Here is a 23,808-nt window from a genome sequence, read left to right on the forward strand (position 1 = left end):
TTTGGGCTCCAAGGGGTACCCATGTTTTGGAGGGAGTGAGAAGATAGACTAATTGTAGGTTCAGTGGACATTCCACATGCGTGCCGCCATTGCCTTCGGTCGAGCGTGGCATGGCGTGGCGAGGCGCATGTGTGTGATTATTATTATTCTCTTTAATAAAAATATTATCATTTTATTATTATTATTATTATTATGTTTTAAACTTGGTCCTTCGCGCGCGTCTTCCGCGAGTCTTCTGGCCCCTCGCACATTTTGAGGTCGTCTGTCTTTTTCTCACTCGACCGTTCTACGCTGAAGGCATATAAAAGGTGTGGCCTTCAGCAGTTCATTCACATAGTTCTTCTTTTCACTTTCTTTCGAAAGTTCTCAGTTCTCCTCTTCTATTTTTCCACCCCATTTTCCATTTTCCGAGGAGTTAGTTAGAAAGGTTGTATGTTTCGATCGATGATGGTATATTTTCGACCGGGTTTTCTTTTTAGTCTGTTTTGTCTTGGAGACGACGTGACAGTATTCTTGACCTGCTTGCACACTTGGATAAAGTCGCGAAACGTCTTAAAGAGAGCGAGCTCCACGACTTAGCTTATAACGAGCTTCTATTGTTGTCATGTTCGTCGTTTGACGGTCTTGTCGTTTCCAACAAAGGCAACTTCTTGAAGCTTTCAAAGGAGCGGATGATCGAGGAGATTATTAGAGGGTGATTCTGAGCTTGAAGACGACAGTCAAGAGCTTTACTTGCATCTTTTTCCCTCTTTAATCTGCTATTTCTTTATATTTTGGATATGATATAGATTGTATTTGTTTGTATTTGTAGCCATGAGTTGCTGAGTTTGTAATCCTTAGAGTTTAAGGATTTGTTTTTGGATTGTTACAAATGTTGTTAATTGTTTCTTGGAATTGATTAATGCATAAACTATTTTAGCATGTTTAATCTTAATGTTTTTGAACAATTAATCACAGTTTGAATGATTCTTACTTAATGTCTTGCTTGAGAGAGAGCATTGGTTGGATCTAATATACTAAACTATTGATCAATTATGCACAAAAGTGATAGGAGATTGATAGAGATTGATTATGAAGGAACTTAGTGTTGCACTTAATTAATTAATTGTATGAAAATGATTTGATAATTGGGCATTACAAAGGGTCGAACTCGAAAGAGAAAATACTTAGATAAAAGACTTCTAGGTCTATAGTAAGCATAAAGTCAATCCAAGTTTAAAACACTTAACTTGGTTAATCATCAACGAAGTCATTATCCTAGGATGTGTTTTTGCTTGGTTTCACTCTGTTGCTACATTTATTTTCTTTCTAGGATTAAATTATATTGGCTTTCATCACAGTTTGATCCCCTCGATAAAATTAGAAAGATATCTAAATGTCCCCTTTGAAACATAGGGATCAAATAGACTTTACCTTTAAATTTCAAGGATTAAAAGTATATTTTATCCTTCTTTTATTTATTTTAGTCATTACAAACATGTTTGACCATTTTTTAAAATAAACTGCCCTTTGTCCAATTTTTCCAAAGATCTATTAAATAATTTTCCAAATTAACGATCTTTTACTCACAACTTACACACAAGCATATTTAAATTGACATAAGATAGACCAAAGTAAACTTAACTCATCGAAATTGGTATGACCTTCCTAAAGGTTGGACTTTTGATCCCTCATCCCCACAGTTATTGTACTAAAACAATCTGGCATAAAATTGGGATTTTTGTATATATGAAGGGGCCCAAATGAAAATTAGTCCAATGTTTAAAAATCAATGAATTTTAGTCTTTTGCTTGTGTCGGTGCCATGTGAAATTACTACTTTGACTCAAGAATGCACATGTCAGGATTTTTGCTCTTACTTCTCACTTCTCGCTCTTTCTATCCTCCTTTTCAATTCGTTTTTCTATGGTTAGAGTTCTTTTCATTTCTCGCTTCTCACTTCTTACTCCTTCTATTCAACAACTCAATTTTCTTTTCTATGGTCAGATATCTCCTCTTTTTCAAAGAATCGAATTGAAGGAACCGATCAAAGAAGAAGATCTAATTGAAGAAGAGGCTTTAGATTGAAGGCGAAGAATGGTTATATTTTTTCTATATATGTATATATATATATAAGTTGTAAATTAGATTTAAAAAGAAAAAAGAAAGTTGTAGACTAAAAAAGAATGAAGGAGCATAAAGTTGGGGTCAAAGTGGAAATTTCAAATGTCGCTGACGTAAGCAGAAGACCAAATTTCCCTCAATTTAAAACTCATAACTAATTTTCATTTGGATCCCTAAAAAAAACCCTTCTTACAAATTTTCTCCATAAAATTGTACCATTAATCTTCTCCAATGAGTCCACACGTTTCTTTTTTGACTGATTTCTTCTTCTCTCCCTCTTTTTCGTTGTGTTTGCATAGCAAGAGCCAAAAAACGAGATCGAGCATGGAGCAAGACCAAGTGTCGAAGAGCAAAACTTTAAGAGAAAAAGAGAGAGGAAGTGATCTGTTAGAGGAAAGAAAACGAGAGAGCTAGAAAATAAGAGAAGAGAAAATGAGAGAGCCAAACCACGTGCATGCAGGAGTTTCGTTTTGATAATTTTACCCAAATTTGATGTCAACAAAGGTAAAAAAAAAAATCATTTTCAAAAGGCAGAATAAATCTCATGTTTTTAAATTTGGATCTTCCATCCAAAAATCCCCGCATTTCTAGCGAGGAAAAAGAAAAAACCCTGTTATAAAAATAAGAAAAAGGCCCCCGAACATTATTACTAAAAGAATTAGTTAAAATGGGCGCGCTCTAGAATGACCGTTGGCTTCTGGACTTCACTCAGTGTTCAGTTGGCGTACGCAAAGTTCCTTCAAATTCCTCCACACAGCCTCTTCCCTCTCTGCTAGCTGCTTCCATGGCTTTTCTTCTCCACAACCACAGCCATCTTCACTACAATTCTTCTCTCTCCACACCCATTCCCAACCTCCATTGGACCCGAAATCTTCTCCCCTCCCGCCGAAGACCCAAGTTTTCTCGGAAACCTAGGGTTTTAACTTTCCGGGTAAATCATAAGGGTCGCCTCGGCGTATCCTCTTTTCCTTGCTTCTGCAGATCAGGGACCGAAGTTGAAAATTTACCTCTCCTAGAAGAAACTGAACGACGGCCCTTTGATATCAATCTCGCCGTTATTCTTGCCGGTTTCGCGTTTGAAGCATACACTAGCCCCCCTGTAATTTGATTACTGCTTACTTCGTTTATTTTTGTTGTTGTTGGTATCATTTTTTGTTTATTAGGAGAGGGTTATGAAGATGCATTTTAGTGTTTAAGTTCGATGAAAGATATTGTTTGAAATTTTTTGTGATCTTTTATTTATATATTTTTCCTTTTTTTGGTATAGGAAAATTTTGGGAAGCGTGAAGTTGATGCTGCAGGCTGTACGACTGTATATCTTTCAGAGTATGTAATTGCTATAATAAACTTTAAATTGACGAAAATTGTGCAGAAGGAAGTCTTGGATGTTTTAGTTGCATATTGGTCTTCCTGAACTCGTAATTGTTTTTGCTATTGAATGCATATAAGTTCTTTTGACTTCAACATTGGACGTGCCAATTTTTATTCATGAATCCAAATGCAGGTCATTTGTTCGAGAGATATATGATGGTCAACTGTTCATAAAATTGAAGAAGGGCATTGATTTACCTGCAATGGATCCGTGGGTAACTCCTTTCCCCTTATTATTATCATTTTTTGTTCTTTTTTGCCATATGAAATTTAGTTTTAATTTTCTAACTTCCGTGGTAAAGCAGGGTTTTAGGAAAAATTAAATTTTGTAGTGGTTCCTCCTCATCGGAAAACATAATTATGAAAAAAATGCAAGCTCTTTCACCGTTTCACCTAAACCCAGAATGACTGAGATTGCTTTATGTGAAGGAAAAAGCCAGAAATGCTGACACAGTTCCCCAAATGGCTTGAGCAGACCATAATCATCTCTTCTTCCATGTCAACCATTTGGGGAATTGTGTTAGCATTTCTGGCTTCTTTACATTTCTGCCATTGGTTCTGAAACAGGGACAAAGCCAAAATCGTCTTTGATTGACGCCATCTTTCTAGGAAGTTTGGAAAGAAACGAATAGAAATATTTTTTTTTGCACTCACTTTAAGAGTTTTTAACCCTTAAACACTTATTCCTTTTCATTATATTAATGAGAAGTTGTTTCTTGTTAAAGAAAAAGGAGAAAGAGCTTGTTATTCTTTTTCTTCTAAATTTTTCATTGTTTCTTTTGATCTCCAACACAAAACAAGGCACAATCCTTACCATCAGTATCACTTAACTATTATCAAAGTGTTCTGATAAAGAGCTCGTCCCTTTCTTACCCCTGCCCCCCCCACAGGTGAGAAGAAAAACATTTTTTTTAAAGAAATGTCTCAACTTTATACAATCACCACTTATTGTTTATCTTATTTTATTTATTTTAGTGATAAACATATTTTTTTCACTGATGAAATGGAAAATTACAGAACCATACCAACCATACAAAAAAAATAAAAAAACTAAAACTTAAGTTCTATTGCACCACTTTAAACCCAAACTTAGAACTAAATAGAATGATCTTAAGGATAACTCAAGACATCTATCCCTACTAAACAAAAGGCACAGTAAATGACAACTGCTAGATCTTTTCTTGACCAATTACTACCGTGGTCTTCTTTATAGACTTCTAATGCTTTACGTTCTTTGTATTTCCTATTTGATTGTATTTGTTCCTCATTTTGACATGCTTTCAGGGAACGAGCGATCCATATGTGGTGTTTCAATTGGATGGTCAGGTTGCTAAAAGCAAGACAAAATGGGGGTGAGCAATGTATTCATACTGAAATCCTTCATCGTGTTAAAGTGGTATTTCACGTCGTGACAGTTAACAAATAATATTGCCTTAGTAAGCAAATAACAATGAATGAATATCAGTTGGTCTTCAAGTCTTCAAACTTTGGGTCTTGGAAGAGCTTTGGTAAGGGTTTTTATGGTATGAAGCTATGTAGGTGTTCAAATGAGAGAGCTGCAAACTTTTTCTCTTCAAGGAAATGTAATCAATTTAATATATTTCATACAATCATGAAGAGCTAGATTTTTTGTGATATTTATAGCAGCATGATTATCATTGAAGAAATGGATAGAGGCTATGCTCTGAAAGTAAAAAAAAGGTTCAAAGGTAAAATATAAAAGCTTCCTAATTCAGACATATTCCTGCAAATAAAAGCCTAAAAAAATTAGACATATCTCTGAAATTAAAGCTTTGACTACATTGATCCACATAAGGTGTGATCTTGGAGGCAAGTTAATCCTAGTGAGAAGATGAAATACATTGCCCTTTTTGGGAAAAAAAAAAAAAGTGAAATACATTGCTCTCGGTGTTATTCGAAAACACCCAGTTTTGTTGTGTTAAAGATTTACTTAAGAACACACCAGAGGATTCCAAAGCCAGCTCCTTAATTCATCGTGATTATTTTACTTGGCAACTTCCAGATCTGTAAGAAGAGAATAAATCATCTATTTCTTCTTCCTTTAAGATCCATTCACAAGAAATATTCCAAGGAAGGCATGAAGAATCTTTTTTTAACAAGATACCACACTTTTCATTAAGAGAATGAAAAAAAACTATTGCTTAAAGATACTATTAAAATATAGAGATAGAGCACACAAGGTTTACGTGGAAAACCCTAGTACAAGGAGAAAAAACTACAGTAGAAAGTCTCTTTTATTATTTTTAACACACACTGAAAGTTACAATAGAAGTCATATTTATAGGCTCTAGCAAGCCCTAAAATGAAAAAGGAAATAAACCTAGGGTAAAGTAAAATACTAAAATACCCTTGAGACTATAAGCTATCAACAAAATCCCTTATTTCCAATACTCCCCCTCAAGTTGGGGTGTAGATGTAAATCAAACCCAACTTGCTAACACGAGTCTAAACTTTGCCTGAGTAACCCTTTGATGAGAACATCAACAACTTGTTGACTAGGTGGAATATACGGAATATAGATACTGTCATTGTCCAGTTTCTCTTTTATAAAGTGTCTGTCAATCTCCACATATTTCATTCTATCATGTTGTACAGGATTATTGGCTACGCTTATAGCCGCTTTATTATCACAATAGAGCTTTATAGAACACTGTCTTAGTGTAGATCAGATAGAACTTCTTCAACCAAATTTCTTCATAGATTCCCAAATTCATAGCTCTGTATTCAGCTTCAACATTGCTTCTAGCAACAACTCTTTGCTTCTTACTTCTCCAAGTAACTAGGTTACCCCATGCAAAAGTGATGAAGAAAAAGACAGAGTAGAGATAGAAAAATAGCACACACATAGTTACATGGAAAACCCTAATAAGGGAGAAAAAACCACAGGATAAAGAATTCTTATTAGAATTTGATACAAAGTATACACAGAGACTACAAGCTTAAATAGAAAAAAAAAAAAAGGAAACCCTAGGGTACAGTAGAAAAGACAAATATGCCCTTAGGGTAAAAACCCTATTTTCAACACTCTCCCCCAAGTTGGGGTGTAGATATCAATGAGACCCAACTTGCTAATACAAGAGTCAAACAATTATCTGGGCAGCCCCTTTGTCAGGACGTCTGCAATCTGTTAACTGGATGGAATATAGGGACACAAACGTTGCCACTGTCAAGCTTCTCCTTGATGAAATGCCGATCAATCTCCACATACTTTGTTCTGTCATGCTGTACTGGATTGTTTGCTATGCCTAGTGCGGCTTTGTTATCACAATAGAGTTTCATCAGACCATTGTGACCTTGATCAAGATCACTTAGAACCTTTTCTAGCCAAATTTCCTCACATATCCCCAGACTCATGGCCCTGTACTCGGCTTCGGTACTACTTCTAGCAACTACCCCGTGTTTCTTACTCCTCCATGTGACAAGGTTACCCCATACGAAGATACAATATCCTGATGTCAACTTTCTGTCTACCACAGAACCTGCCAAATCTGCATCTGTGTATGCCTCGATGCACCATCTATCGGATTTTCTGAACATCAATCTTCTACCTGGAGATGTTTTCAAATACCTCAGGATGCGTTCCACTGCCCTCATATGTTCTTCGTAAGGAGACTGCATAAACTGACTAACTACGCTAACCGCATATGAAATGTCGAGTCTAGTATGAGAGAGATAGATCAGATTCCCAACAAGCCGCTGATATCTCTCCTTATTAACTGGTACACTGTCACTCACATTACTTAGCTTAGCATTCACTTCCATAGGGGTATCAACTGGTTTGCAGCCTGTCATACCTGTCTCCATAAGCAAATCCAGAGTATATTTCCGTTGAGAAACCGAAATCCCTTCTTTCGATCGAGCCACTTTCATTCCAAGAAAGTACCTCAGCTTTCCAAGGTCATTGATTTCAAATTCCTCAGCCATTTTCGTCTTTAAGCGGTCAATCTCTGAAGCATCATCACCTGAAATGACAATATCATCTACATACACAATCAAAATTGCAAGCTTCCCGGATACTGGCCTCTTTGTGAAGAGAGTGTGATATGAGTGTCCCTGACTATACCCTTGTGACTTTACAAAGGTAGTGAATCTGCCAAACCAGGCACTTGGGGACTGTTTTAACCCATACAAGGACTTCTTTAGTCTACATACTCGGTGATTGAACTGTTTCTCTAATCCTGGGGGAGGACTCATGTAGACTTCTTCCTCCAACTCTCTGTTAAGAAAAGCATTCTCACATCAAGGTCAGTCTTTGTTAACTGCAACTGATAGCAGAACCCGTACTGTATTCAACTTTGCTATTGCTGAAAGTCGCGGAATAATCAACTCTGAAGGTCTGAGTAAAACCTCTGACAACTAATCGGGCCTTGTACCTATCAATCATTCCATCGAGCCTATACTTAACCATGAACACCCATTTACATTCAACTGCTTTGTGTCCATTTGGAAGAGTAACTTGGTCCCACGTATTATTTTTCTCAAGCGCCCCCATTTCTTCCATGATTGCGGCTTTCCATTTGAGAATCTCCATTGCTGTGTGTATACTGTTCGGTATTACAACTGTGTCTAGGCTCGTAGTGAGGGCCTTGAACCCTGGAGACAAGTTGCTATAAGACAAGTAACTCTACAGTGGGTACTTTGTACATGATCTGGTACCTTTCCTCAAGGCAATAGGGAGGTCAAGGGATGCATCACAGTCTTTATCCTCCTCGGACTCCCTACTGCACTCAACCTCCCGCTCATGGGTCTCACGCTCTGACATACCTTTTCCACTTTCAACAGTGTTCTCTACTGGAACAAATGTCCCACAATTATCACTACCTACCTCAGCCACATTGTTTTTGGTGCACTCATTCATGCTATCATTGTCTCTCCTGTCTTTGCTCTCATCATTTTCAACACAAGCATCAGTTTCAACATAAATGTTACCATTGTCAGGAATAGAAGTACTAGTACCTAGAACTGATACCTGTTCTGACTCAGGACTGGAGCCGGAGAAATAACAAGCAACACTTTCCTTTCTGAGATTCCTCCTATAATATGGGATCCATGAGACTTGTTCAGTAGGCAAAATGGGTTTGTTGATACTTATGTCAAGAATAGGTTCAGGTAAGATGGACAGACTTGGGCCCCAATTGGTTTCTTCACTAGTATTCTCCCCCTGAAGAGAACTATTGGGAAAGAAAAGATGATCTTCAAAGAATGTCACATCCATTGAGACAAAATACTTTCGGGAAGGATGGTAATACTTGTACCCACGTTGATGAAGAGGGTATCCCACAAAGACACATTTCTGGGCACGAGGAGTAAACTTGGTTCAGTTAGAACCATGAGTATGGATGAACACGATGCACCCAAACATCCGAAGGGAAACATCAGAAATAAGCCAGTTATTAGGGTAGGACTCTTTGAAGCAATCTAAGGGGGTTTGAAATTTTAGAACCCGGGACGACATTCGATTTATCAGATGAGCTGCTTGTCAAACAACATCTCCCCACAAATAGGACGGGAGAGAAGTTGACAACATAAGGGGCCGAGCAACTTTGATAAGGTGACGGTTTTTTCGTTCGACCACTCCATTTTGTTGAGGAGTGTACACACAGGAGCTCTGATGGACGATTCCTTTAGAGATTAAGAATTCCCTAAAGGAATTATTAAAGTATTCCTGACCATTGTCACTATGAAGGATAGCGATTTTTGCATTGAATTGGGTTTCTATAGAGCAATAAAACTGTTGGAAGACTGATGTGACTTTGGATTTGTCTGTTAGAAGAAAAACCCAAGTTAACCTAGTATGGTTGTCAATAAAGGGTTACAAACCACCATTTGCCAGTGGCGGTAGTAACAGGTGACGGACTCCAAACGTCGCTATGGAAGAGGGTGAATGGTTTGGAAGGCTTATAAGGTTGAAGTTTTAATGATGCACGAGGCTGTTTGGCTTGGACACACACATCACAATTTAATTTAGAAAGATTAACATTGTGGAAAAGATGAGGAAATAGATAATTCATATAATGGAAACTAGGATGCCCAAGGCGATAGTGCCATAGCATATAATCAGTTTCAGAAATAGAAAAACGAGATGAAAGTAAACTAGTCCTATCACATATGAAAGTAAACTAGTCCTATCAAATATCCTAGATGAAGCTTCTTCCATGAAGAAATAGAGCGCCCTATCATGCCGGGCAGTGCCAATCGTCGTCTCCGAGTTCAGATCCTGAAAAACAACTTCGGGTGAGAAGATAACTCGACATCTCAAATCTCTTGTAATTTTACTAACAGATAAAAGGTTGTAAGAGATTTTAGGCACTTGCAACACATCTTGACGAACTAAGCCCTCAAAGTCTGACAAATGTCCTTTTCTGGCAACAGGGGCAAAGGACCCATCAACAATTCTGATCCTCTCGTTCCTAGCACTTGGTTGATATGAAAGAAACTAGTCGGAAGAACCGGTCAAGTGGTCTGTAGCCCCTGAATCTAAAATCCACGGTTTACTACCAGTTATACTAACAAGGCCAAAGGAGTGAAGGGTACCTGATTGAGCGATTGCACCTTACTCCCACTGTACTAGAAGTGCTCTGACTGTTTTCCTAATTCTGAGATTGCAGACCTCCAGTTGCTGATTCACCTACCAGTGCTCGACCCGACTGTCGTTTTTTACCATTCAGCGGACGGCCATGCAACTTCTAGCACTGATCTTTCATGTGTTAGGGCTTCTTGCAATGTTCACACTAGAGTCGGCTTACTGTTCTGTTTATCATGGACAGGACCTGAGGTTTTGAAGGCAACGAAATCTGTCGACGACACCAGTGTATTATTCATTGCCTTGGACTTGTCTTCCTCGAGACGTACTTCAGAGCAAACCTCCATTAGGGATGGTATTGGGCGGGTTCCCAGTATACGACTCCGTACTGCATCAAACTTAGAGTTCAGCCCGGCAAGGAAATCGTATACTCGATCAGTTTCCTCATACTGATAATGCAAGACTCCTCCACATGGACAATTTCAGATCATCTCATGACATAAATCCATTTCCCAGAGAAGCGACAATTTATTAAAGTAGGCTGTAACATCCATTGCCCCTGCTTACACTCATGGACTTGCTTGCGTAAGGTATATAACCGGGAAGCGTCCTATCTTTTGGAGTAAAGCTTTTGGACTGCCTCCCAAATGTCTCGAGCCGTGGCGGCATATGGTAAGGGTTTCCTAATCTGAGGCTCCATACTCCCTGCCAAAATAGACCGAAGTAGAGAGTCTTCTCCCATCCATATTCGTTCTTGGGGGTCGCCTGGTCTTAGCTTTGGTATCTCACCCGTCAGATACCCGAATTTGTGACGACCTTCAAGGGCCATTTTAATGGATTGGGACCAGGAAAAATAATTATCACCATTTAACTTTTCTTCTACAATAAAGCTAGCAGAATTTCCTATTGCTTCAGAAAATAAATTTGAAGATGAGATAGGAAAGGAGGTTACTGAATTTCCAGCATAATTATGTTGATTCGGGTTTAGATTTGGTTGGGCACTGGATGTTGATCCCAGTGCTTCCCCAATGGCAGCTATCTGTTGCTGGAATATCTCATTTTGCTGCTTGATCTGGACTTGTAATTGAGTAAACTGGTTTTGAATTATACTCCCTTGATCTCGATGGTGAGACGATGATTCCCCACCTTCGAACCCACCGATGACCGGTGACGATTGACCCAAACTACTATTCGAATCCGGCTGGAATAGAGGATTTCGGTTGATGAAGTGGCAGCCACTGGTTGGATCAATTCTCGGCTGGTTTGGCTGATGAGACCTGCTGTGGCTCAGACCAGCTCCAACAATATTGAAGGCGGCGTCGGTCAGAGGTCTTCGGTTCGGTAGCGGCTGTGGGACCAGTGCCGATCGAGTGAGAGATACCTGATGGATTTGCGCCGACTGGTTGCAGCGGCTGGAACTGGCCAGAGAGCGTCGATCGACTGGACCGCACGTGAGGGATTGCGCTGGTCTGGAGCTGCATGACCTGGAAGGTATTGACCGGCTGAAGCTGCGTCGAACCCGAACTACGCGGCACGGAAGGGATCTGCCGCAAGGTGTCGATCGTCTGTTGCTGTAAATGGCTGCTCGGATGATCTGCTACACCGATTAATGGCGCTATGGTCACGTTGTCACGAAGCTGATCGGCTCTGGTCGGTTGATTGTCACGTTGAAGGTGTGGAAGAACGGATTGAAAATAACGATCGATGGCATTTTGGATAACAATGGCTATATCTATACCATTGGTTTCACATACTGGTAATTGGGATTCTCCCATTGGGTTTTCCTCAATGGTGACCAGGGTTTCGTTTCTATGCTCTAAACCATGATGAAAAAGACAGAGTGGAGATAGAAAAATAGCACACATAAAGTTACGTGGAAAAACCCTAATAAGGGAGAAAAAACCACGGGATAAAGAATTCTCATTAGAATTTGATACACATTATACATAGAGACTACAAGCTTAAATAGAAAAAAAGGGAAACCCTAGGGTACAGGGGAAAAGACAAATATGCCCCTAGGGTAAAATCCCTATTTTCAACAAAAAGTACAATATCCAGAGGCAAACTTTCTGTCAATAACTGGTTCTGCCCAATCAAAGTCAGTATAGGCCTCAATGCATGTCCTGTCAGTCTTTCTGAACATCAGACCTTTACCTGGTGAGCTTTTCAAATATCTTAGAATCCGATTCACAGCTTCCACATGTTTTTCGTAGGGTGCCTACATAAACTGACTAACAACACTGACAACATAGAAAATATTTGGTCTAGTGTGAGATAAGTAAATCAACTTTTCCACTAGACGTTGATACCTCTCTTTATCAACAGGAACTTTGTCAACAGAATCTCCCGGTTTCGTATTGAATTCAATAGGAGTGTCAACAGGTCTACCTCCAGTCATACCTATTTCTTTTAACAGGTCAAGAGTGTATTTCCGTTGTGAGACAGAGATCCTTTCCCTTGATCTTACCACCTCCATTCCAAGGAAATATTTTAGATTCCCTAGATCTTTGATCTCAAACTCATAAGCCATTTTCTTTTTCAGCAGCATCATCTCCTGACAGGACAATATTATCATCATACACAATTAGAACAACAATTTTCCCAGATGTCAACCTTTTTGTAAACAACGTGTGATCAGAGTGTCCCTGAGTGAAACCTTGGGACTTAACAAAGGTAGTAAATCTATTGAACCACACTCTCGGTGACTGTTTCAAACCATACAAAGACTTCCTGAGTTTACAAACCTGATGATCAAACTAAGCTTCAAAGCCTGGGGGTTCATATACACCTCTTCTTCTAATTCACCATTCAGAAATGCATTTTTCACATCAAGTTGATGGAGAGGTCAATCTTTATTGATTGCAATAGAAAGAAGGACCCAGACCATGTTTAACTTTGCTACAGGGGGGAAAGTCTCAGAATACTCTATCCCATAAGTTTGAGTATACCCTTTCGCTACAAGTCTAGCCTTGTACCTGTCTAGAGTTCCATCTAATTTATACTTCAAAGTGAACACCCACCTGCACCCAACTATTTTATGCCCTTTAGGAAGAATAACAAGGTCCCACATATTATTTTTTTCGAGAGCTCTCATATATGATGGCAGTCTTCCTCTCAGGAATTTCCATAGCCATATGTATGTTTTTCGGTATTGTTACTATATCAAGGCTAACAGTGAATGCCCTGAACTCAGAAGACAGATTATTGTAAGACATATAGCTATACATGGGGTACTTGGTGCAGGATCTGGTGGCCTTTCTCAATGCAATGGGCATGTCAAGAGAGATATCATAATCCTCTGATTTGTCTGATTCCTCATCTATAATGGGATTTTGATTACATTTTCCAGCCTGATGAAGAATCTCACCCTCTTGACCCTCTTGTGTTTCTGTCGAAGTCTCATTACTGCTTGCAACCCTGTTGTTCTCTGGAACTAACATATCATTCCTGTCATTTTCAGCCAAATCAACAATATCATCCTCAACACACAAGTTAGTATTATCAAGGCCAATAGTACCTTGAGCTTGCGTTGGTTTAGATTTATGGATCGGAGCCGACGGAGCAATATGGGACACCATTTCCTTTTTGAGATTCTTCCTGTAGTATGTTATCCAAAGGACTTGTTTAGTGCGTAAAATAGTGTCATGGGTACTCAGGATGGATTCATAAAGGAGTTCAGGAAGGTCAGTAGGGACTGAAGATGTGGACCAGTTAGTCTCTTCACTAGTACTCTCCCCTTGAAGAAAACTAATGGGGATGAAAGGCTTATCTTCAAGGAACATTACATCCATGGAGATGAAGTATTTTCGGGAAGAAGGGTGGAAAACATTTATAACCTCGCTGGTGAAGAGGATACCCAACGAAGACACATTTCTAAGCATGAGTGGTAAAATTAGTTTGGTTAGGGCCATGATTATGGATAAAGGCGGTGTGTCACGGTCATGCTTGTCCAAGGCCTGTTGCCCATGGCCGCATGCCCGATCCAACCCCCTTCTAGCATACTTTCATATCTTGTATTGTATTAGCTTAGTTAGCTTGCTTTCTTTACATTTTCATTGTAAGTGACCACTCGCCCTTTTGCATATGCAAGGGCGCCAGTTGGCTTTTTGTTCAGAATGCACTATATGGGGATAAGACTAACCATCACTTCCTCATACCCGGAGTAGTACTCTATAAAGCTGTTGTTGTTGCTTATTGCTTTCTAGTCTACTACAATCTTTCTTTCTTTATTCACACTCACAAAAACTTCTTACGAAAACCTTTTCTCCAAACCCGTTTTCTAAAACCGTTTTCCCTAAAACGGGGGTGGAGGTTGCGAGAGGCACTCGGTGTGCCATCGGCAGTCCGTATTCGAGTTGGCTGACTTGTTCGTGAGCGGGAACAAGTGCCGCACAATCGCTAAGAGAAGCTTCCGAAAGAGCGATTGTGACAGTTGGTATCAGAGCCAAGTCGGCTTATAGAGGGAAGATCAGTGATCATGTCGGCGACGAAGAACCTGAACAAGTCCCATGTGGACAGATTGGTAGAGATGGAAGAGCAAATGCTCTACCTGAGAGAGGTCCCAGATAATGTCCGTTTCCTAGAGACTCGGCTACAAGAAGTTGCTGAGAAAGCCGATGGAATTGATGCGGTAGTAGGCCGCCTAGACGGATTACCCGTCAGAGAATTGATGATGAGGGTAGAGACCCTCGAGACCAAAACAGTACGGTCCGGCAGCTTTGAACGAGGCGATAGCTCCTCGGGCTCTGTTGCCCACATAGAGGAGCGTGTCGAAGAGCTGGACAGCTCCCAAAAAGCAATACTTCAGATGGTAACCGATTTGTCTGAAGACTCGGTCCTTGACGTTGTCAAAGCCGAGATAGCGGATGTGAGTGCTAGGGTGAATCTCACCATCCGAGCGGTAGGGAACCAAGCCCCATCTGGGGGAGCAATGGCAGTAAGCAGAATAAAAATCCCAGAACCGAAACCCTTCTGTGGGGTGCGAGAAGCGAAAGCCCTGGAAAATTTTATCTTCGACCTTGAGCAATACTTCAAGGCGACGAACACAGTGACTGAAGAGTCGAAAGTCACACTAGCAACGATGCATCTAGCTGAAGATGCGAAACTGTGGTGGAGATCACGATTTACAGACATACAGGAAGGACGCTGCACTATTGATACTTAGGATAGATTGAAACAAGAACTTCGCCCGTAGTTCTTCCCTGAAAATGTCGAGATCTTGGCTCGACGAAAACTCCAAGAGCTGAAGCAAATAGGTAACATCAGGGAGTAAAACAGTTTGCACATGTTGATACGAGATCTGAAAAAGACAAGGTCTTTTGCTTTGTTGAAGGGCTGAAACTGTGGGCGAAATCAAAACTATATGCGGCAGCTGAACGAACGGCTATACGACCTTAGCACTGACTCACAAGATGTGAGGAAGCAGTCAACTTCCTCAAATGGGGGAAACAGAAACAGTCGTTCCTGTCCTCCCAGACTTGGGGGAGGAGACAAGAACATAGGAGGGACCGTAAATCATCCCAACCGAGATTAGGAAACAACTGGCGGGGGCCGCCGCAACAGCATAACAATTACAATCGCCCCCTGTCTTGTTTCATATGTAGAGGACCACACAGTGTTGGCGAATGTCCAAATCGAACCGCGTTCAATGCTTTTCAAGCCACGTTAGCCTCTACCTCCGAAGACAAGGCTGAACTGGAGGAGACGGTAACCGAGCCAGCTGCAGAAATTGAGAATCCCAGGATGGGAGCATTGAAATTCTTATCTGCGCTCCAGAAGAAGATGGGAAAGGCGACGGAGCCACTAGAGAAATGACTCATGTATGTGGACGCTTGGGTCAACCAAAGATCGGCCAAAAACACTATGGTTGACTCTGGGGCTACCATAACTTCATGGCTGAAACGGAAGCTCGCCGCCTGAATTTGACTTGGGAAAGAGATGCAGGGAAGATGAAAGCTGTGAATTCCGCAGCCCTACCAATTACGAGGATAGCGAAGAGAACTCCGGTGAAGTTAGGAGACTGGAAGGGCTTCGTTGACTTCGTGATTGTCAAGATGGATGATTTCGACGTGGTACTGGGGATGGAATTCCTACTTGAACATAAAGTCATACCAATGCCCCTCGCCAAATGTTTAGTCATTACCGGATCTACACCCACCGTAGTCCAAGCCAGTATCAAGCAGCCAAATGGGGTGAGAATGATCTCAGCCCTCCAATTGAAGAGAGGCCTGGCCCACGACGAACCCACGTTCATGGCCATCCCGATAGAATCAGTTGAGTCCACTGAAGAGGAGATCCCCCAAGACGTTCTATTTGTCTTGGAAGATTATCGGGATGTCATGCCGAAAAGCTTGCCCAAGTCCTTACCCCCACGAAGGGGGATTGACCATGAGATTGAGTTGTTACCAAGGGCAAAGCCGCCTGCCAAGAATGCATATCGGATGGCCCCGCCAGAATTGGCCGAACTCCGGAAACAGTTAGACGAGTTGTTAGATGCAGGATTTATCAGACCGGCGAAGGCCCCTTACGGAGCCCCAGTACTGTTCCAGAAGAAGAAGGATGGGAGCCTCCGGTTGTGCATCGACTATCGGGCCTTGAATAAGCTCACAGTCAGCAACAAATATCCCCTTCCTATCATTACTGACTTATTTGATCAGCTTCACGGTGCTAAGTATTTCTCAAAGCTGGACCTACGGTCTGGATATTATCAGGTCCGAATTGCTGAAGGAGACGAACCTAAGACGACCTGTGTCACGAGATATGGAGCCTTCGAATTCCTCGTGATGCCCTTTGGCCTCACCAATGCTCCAGCAACTTTTTGTACCTTAATGAACCAAGTGTTTCACGAATACCTCGACAAATTCGTCGTAGTGTATCTTGATGACATTGTGGTCTATAGTGCCTCGCTGGAGGACCATCGACATCACCTCCAACTAGTCTTCGAAAAGCTGAGGAGAAATCAGTTGTATGTAAAGAGAGAGAAGTGCTCCTTTGCCCAAGAGCGCATAAATTTCCTCGGCCACGTGATTGAGTGTGGTCAGATTGGTATGGAAGAGGGCAAAGTGGCCGCGATTAGAGACTGGAGGGTACCATCATCCGTGACCGAACTACGATCCTTCCTCGGACTAGCCAACTACTATAGGCGGTTCGTAGAAGGATTCTCGAGAAGAACAGGGCCATTAACCGAACTGTTGAAGAAGGATAGCCAATGGAGCTGGACTCCTGAATGTCAAGCCGCCTTTGAGGGCTTGAAGAAAGTGATGATTGAGGGGCCGGTCCTCGGAATTGCCGACGTGACCAAGCCATTTGAAGTAGAGACTGATGCTTCTGACTTCGCGTTGGGTGGTGTTCTCCTCCAAGACGGACACCCCATCGCGTATGAGAGTAGGAAACTAAATGATGCCGAACGGAGGTATGCCGCCTCCGAGAAAGAGATGTTAGCAGTAGTTCACTGCTTGAGGGCCTGGAGACAGTATCTCTTGGGGGCCAAGTTCGTGGTCAAGACCGACAACAACTCCATTTGTCACTTCTTCAACCAACCGAAGTTGTCGTCGAAACAGGCACGGTGGCAGGAGTGTCTAGCGGAGTTCGACTTCCAATTCGAACATAGACCGGGGAAAAGTAACCAAGCGGCCGATGCTCTTAGCCGAAAGAGCGAACATGCGGCCCTGTGCATGTTCGCCCGCCTACAAGCAAGTACGTTGAGTGCAACAGTACGAGAAACTGTCAAAACTCACTTGACAAATGTTGTTGGCCAAAGAGGGGAAGACACGCCAGTTCTGGGTGGAAGATGATCTACTATACACCAAGGGCAATCGCCTCTACATCCCCAGATCCGGGGAGTTACGAAGGTCGCTGATGAAGAGTGCCACGACACACCGTGGGCAGGACATAATGGTTGGCAGAGGACTTATGCCCTTCTGAAACAAGGCTACTATTGGCCAAGCCTTCGGGACGATGTCATGCAATTTACCAAGACTTGCCTTGTCTGCCAACAAGATAAGGTCGAAAGGGCGAAATTAGCGGGTCTGCTGGAACCCCTACCTGTGCCCTCTAGACCATGGGAGAGCGTGTCTCTCGACTTCATCACCCATTTGCCCAAGGTGGGAGAGTTTGAATCGATCCTTGTTATCATCGACCGGTTCTCAAAATATGCCACTTTCGTCCCAACGCCGAAAATGTGCACAGCCGTGATGACTGCCCAGCTGTTCTTCAAACACATCGTGAAATTATGGGGTGTCCCCGCGAGCATTGTTAGCGATCGGGACGGAAGATTCACTGGGACATTCTGGACAGAATTGTTCAAAATATTGGGGTCAACACTGATATCTCCTCTAGCTATCATCCCCAAACTGACGGCCAGACGGAACGCTTCAACAGTATGCTCGAGGAATATCTGCGTCACTTTATCGACGCTAGGCAGAAGAACTGGGTCCAGTTGTTAGATGTGGCTCAGTTCAGCTTCAATAGCCAGCAGAGTTCCGCGACCGGAAAAACGCCCTTCGAAGTGGTGTGCGGCAGACAGCCACTCATGCCACACTTGGTGGACCACCCTTATGCAGGCAAAAGTCCTCAGGCACATAACTTCACTAAAGAGTGGAGCAAAACCTCTGAGATAGCTCACGCCTACCTAGAAAGAGCATCAAGAAGGATGAAGAAGTGGGCTGATAAGAAGCGGAGGGCCCTCGAGTTTCAAGTCGGGGACAAGGTCCTGATCAAGCTACGACCGGAACAGTTTCGTTTCCGAGGCCAGAGAGACCAACGGCTAGTAAGGAAATATGAAGGTCCAGTGGAGATAATTGAGAAGGTCGGGAGAACCTCATATAAGGTTCAGTTACCCTCATGGATGAAGATTCATCCTGTCATCCATGTGAGTATCCTGAAGCCCTATCATCCCGATCCCGAGGATGAACAACGAAACATGCTAAGGCGCCCACCGGTCACGATGAAGAGTTCTGCTGAGAAAGAAGTTGCACAAATCCTGGATAAACGTACGCGCCGTATTGGAAGACCCAGACGAGAACTGACAGAGTTCTTAGTGAAATGGAAGGATCTCCCAGACGAAGAGATCAGTTGGGAGCGGGCCGAAGATTTGAAGAATGCAGCTCCAGCCATCGCAGATTTTGAACAAGGTCAGTTGACGGGGACGTCAACCAATTAAGTGGGGGAGAATGTCACGGTCATGCTTGTCCAGGGCCTGTTGCCCATGGCCGCATGCCCGATCCAACCCCCTTCTAGCATACTTTCATATCTTGTATTGTATTAGCTTAGTTAGCTTGCTTTCTTTACATTTTCATTGTAAGTGACCACTCGCCCTTTTGCATATGCAAGGGCGCCAGTTGGCTTTTTGTTCAGAATGCACTATATGGGGATAAGACTAACCATCACTTCCTCATACCTGGAGTAGTACTCTATAAAGCTGTTGTTGTTGCTTATTGCTTTCTAGTCTACTACAATCTTTCTTTCCTTATTCACACTCACAAAAACTTCTTACGAAAACCTTTTCTCCAAACCCGTTTTCTAAAACCGTTTTCCCTAAAACGGGGGTAGAGGTTGCGAGAGGCACTCGGTGTGCCATCGGCAATCCGTATTCGAGTTGGCTGACTTGTTCGTGAGCGGGAACAAGTGCCGTACAATCGCTAAGAGAAGCTTCCGAAAGAGCGATTGTGACATAGTGCACCTAAAGACTTGGAGAGGGACACCAGGAATGAGTCGCGTGGTAGGGTATGACTCCTTGTAGCATTCAAGAGGGGTTTGGAGTTGGAGGACATGGGAAAACATTCGATTAATAAGATGAGTTGTAGTAAGAATTGTATCCCCCCATAAGTAAGATGGCAGTGAAGTAGACAGCATGAGAGACCGTGCAACCTCAAGGAGGTGACGATTTTTCCTTTCAGTCACCCCATTTTGTTGAGGAGTAAAAGCACACGAGCTTTGGTGGACAATACCTTTAGAAGGCAAAAACTCATGAAGGATATTACTAAGGAACTCACGACCGTTATCACTGCGAAGAATAACAATTTTGGTGTTGAACTGAGTCTCAACAGTAGTGTAAAATTGTTAAAATATCGAATGAAACCTCAGATTTATCAGTGAGAAGAAAAACCCATGTAAGACAGGTATGATCATCAATAAAGGTCACAAACCAACGTTCCCCAAAGATGTGGTAATACTAGAGGGACCCCAAACATCACTATGAATAAAGGTGAAGGGCTGAGAAGGTTTGTAGGGTTGAGACGGAAAGGTGACCCTATGCTTTTTTTGCACGAATGCACACATCACAAGACAGAAAAGAGACATCAACTTTATTGAATAAATGAGGAAATAAATATTTCATATATTGGAAATTTGGGTGACCAAGGCAAAAATGCCACAACATACGATCTTTTTCGAAAGTTGAAAAATAAGAAAACGACAAACTAGTCCTATTACAATTCCTAGAGGAAGCATCATCATCAAGGAAATAGAGTCTCTTATTGTGTCGGGCAGTGCCAATCGTTTTCCCCAAGTTTAAGTCTTGAAAGAAAACATTATTTGGTGAGAAGGCAACTTGACAATTCAGATCTCTAGTTATCTTACTAATAGATAGTAAATTGTAAGATATTTTGGGTACATGCAACACATTTTGTAAAGTTAAACCATCAAAAGGAGAAATATGACCCTTGCCCTCAATAGGAGCAAAGGACCCATCTGCAATCCGAATCTTTTCACTACCAGCACTCGGAAGATATGAAAGAAAATTATCAGACGATCAAGTCAAATGATATGTAGCCCCTGAATCAAGTATTCATGGTTTCTTACCATTTACACTAAGGAAACTTAAGGATTGAGAAGTACCTGATTGGGCAAGAGCCCCAACGGTCCCAACAGCACCAGGGTCACTCTGGCAATTCACCTGGGGTTGTGACTAGGAGGCAACACTTGCAGATTCACTTACAATAGCCCATCCAGGATTGATCTTGTCATTCGGAGGACGACATATGCCATTCGGTAGTCGACCATGTAACTTCCAACACTGATCCTTTGTATGCCAAGGTTTCTTGCAATGTTCACAAATAGGAGTTTGTTTTCCATTTTGCTTGTCACCATCAAAACCAGATAATTTTGCACTTAAAGCAGCAAAATTAGGAGCAGCTACAACAGTGTTGTTCATAGCACTAGATCTATCTTCCTCTAGACGAACCTTAGAGCATACTTCCATAAGAGAGGGTATAGGTCTCTGTCCCAGTATACGGCCTTGCACTGCATTAAACTTGGAGTTTAGACCAGCAAGAAAATCAAAAAACGCAATCAATTTCCTCAATTTTCAATACTGAACACCTCCATAAGGATCCCAAACAATTTCACGACATAGATCCATCTCCTACCAGATTAGGGACAACTTATTAAAGTAGAAAGTAACATCCATCATTCCCTATTTGCACTCGTGAACCTGTTTACACAGAGTGTACAAACGGGACGAATTTTGCCTCTTAGAGTATAATTTCTGAGCTGCATCCCAGATATCTCGAGCAGTCGCAACATACAGTAATGGTTTTCCTATCTAAGGTTCCATACTATTAATCAGTAATGATGATCGAAGCAGGGAGTCTTCTCCTCTCCAAATGCGCTCTTGAGGATCCCCTGGCCTAGGTCTTGTTATCTCATCAGTTAGATACCCAAACTTGTGATGTCCCTCGAGAGCCATTTTAATGGACTAAGACCAGGAGAAATAATTCTGGCCATTCAACACAATTATCAATGGATATAATCCTTTTGGTATGAATAGTTTATCTTTTCTCAAGCAATGAGCCCTATGGAATTTTCCATAGATCCAGACAAATAGTTTGTAGTAGTTAAAGTAGGGAAAGGGGTTACCGAATTCTCTTGATACATCGATAGATCGGAAGAGATATCAGAATTTACTGGACTCGATTGGAAGTTTGTGGAAGTGTCGAGGGCTGCCCCAAGGGCGGCAATCTGTTGTTGAAAACTTGCCTGAAGGTTAGCCAACTGTTGTTGAAACACTACCGGAGACAGACCCACCGAGCCTGGATTTTCATGGCTAAGTGGCACATGTTGAAGGAAGTTTGCCGATGATAAGTGGGGAAAGAAGTTGGCGACACGGCTGGCAGACGTGGCTGGATGCTGTCCGTCATGGTAGGAAGATGATTCACCTACTTCAAGGAGAGTCCTTTGACTGCCGGCAGCAGGAACACCCACGAGATTGGTGGCGCTAGGGTAGGCAACACTAGGGTTAGCAGCGCTAGGGCTTCCATGGAGGAATTGTAGCGGCAGCAGGGTTGTCAAACCAATATGCAGGGATTGGAGGTATTAATCTATAGCAGCTTGGATGGCACTTGCGGTGGCAGCAGCGTCATCCATTGTCTTGGTAGAAGCGGGGTTGATGAAGACCTAGAGTTGTCTTGCACCGGTTGGTTTTCGCCGACGGCGGCTAGGGTTTTGTCACCATGCTTTGATACCATGTTAAAATATAGAGATAGAGAATACAAGGTTTATGTGGAAAACCCTAGTATAGGGAGAAAAAATCACAGTAGAAAGTCTCTTTTATTATTTTTAACCCACACTGAAAATTACAATAGAAGTCATATTTATAGGCTCTAGCAAGTCCTAAAATAAAAAAAGAAATAAACCTAGGGTAAAGTAAAATACTAAAATATCCTTGGGGCTATAAACTATCAACAAACCCCCTTATTTCCAACAGATATAAACTCCAAAAGGAGCAAAAGAAAACGAATCTGAAAATAGAAGGAATAAAGCATTAGGAAAGAAAACATAAGGAAACATAAAGTGAAAACTAAAAAGGATCATTGAAAACAGCCCCAGCTGCAATAGATATCCTGAATAGAAACCCCTGCAAACTTGCCAATAAAATCTGAAATCGAACCATCGGGTAATGAAGATATATTGAAGGGATGCGGATAACAAGATTTCCTGACCACTTGCCAAAAACTCTCTTGCCATTTCCAATTTTGAAATGATTAAAGCTTTCCTTAGGTGCTGATCCACAGGCGTCTTTCTTTCTAGCAGTATCCCAATCAAAGTGATCAAAAGATTCCAAACCATGTACACTAGCCAACACCTTTCTCAAAAGATAATTAGGTTCATTTTCTTGTCTACTTGTGGTGATGTTCAAATTTCGTCTGTTGAATCCTTAGAACTTTCTCGGTTAAATCTTTATCAGGTCATTTGGCGGCTTCATCTTTTTTGGATGATGACTTGTTTACAGCTATTTGGAAGACAAAAGTGGGGGAATCTCTCAACCACATCTTCGTTGAATGTTTATACTCTATGAAATTCTGGTTTTTATTTTTTGATCTCTTCAACCTCAGTTGGGTACTCCTAGTGTCTGCGAAGGGAAATCTGTTCTACCTTCTTTGTGGTATTAGGTGGAATTCACAAAAGCTTATTTAGTTGGGTGAATGTTGTCAAGTCATTCTTTCTGAGCTTTGGTTGGAAAGAAATCGATGCATCTTGTATTGTAGAACTCTTCTCAAACTTCTTGTGTTTGATTCAATTTGGCTTGATCAAAGTCTTCTTCATGGTGTTCTCTTACTAAGAAGTTTGAAAGGTTTTCAATTCAAGATATATGTCGTGGTTGAAACACTTCTATTGTGGCTTTTAATTTTCTAGTTTTAAATCTCTGTTTCCGTTCTGTTGCGAGATCTATGTTTTTTTTTTTTATTTTATATTTTTTATATGGGGGAATTTTGATAGTCCCAGAGCAAGTTGGTAATTTTTAAATGTATTCTTTCTTTTTTATTGGTTGGAATCCCTATATTATTTCATTTT

The 23,808-nt window shown here is 41.5% G+C and overlaps 1 protein-coding gene across 9 annotated transcripts in view; it reads left to right on the plus strand.

Annotated features, from left to right (window-relative positions):
- Positions 1–2,751: 2,751 nt before the first annotated feature.
- The window catches only part of LOC120068939 (putative triglyceride lipase), a 52,485-nt gene continuing 31,428 nt past the window's right edge, over positions 2,752–23,808 (plus strand). For 8 of the 9 annotated variants that reach the window (XR_016530614.1, XR_016530612.1, XR_016530610.1 and 5 more), the window contains exons 1-4: positions 2,752–3,201; positions 3,370–3,428; positions 3,607–3,688; positions 4,758–4,825. Coding sequence is in view for 2 of the 9 variants with exons in the window: in XM_090315449.1 (XP_090171575.1) it covers positions 2,887–3,201; positions 3,370–3,428; positions 3,607–3,688; positions 4,758–4,825 (524 nt within the window). In the remaining 7 variants the exon portion in view is untranslated. The remainder of the gene's footprint in view (positions 3,202–3,369; positions 3,429–3,606; positions 3,689–4,757; positions 4,826–23,808) is intronic. The other variant, XM_039020577.2, reaches the window with a different exon arrangement.

This window comes from Benincasa hispida, chromosome 7 (assembly GCF_027475165.1).
Source record: "Benincasa hispida cultivar pf3 chromosome 7, pf3_genome.v1.1, whole genome shotgun sequence".
NCBI classification, from domain to species: Eukaryota; Viridiplantae; Streptophyta; class Magnoliopsida; order Cucurbitales; family Cucurbitaceae; genus Benincasa; species Benincasa hispida.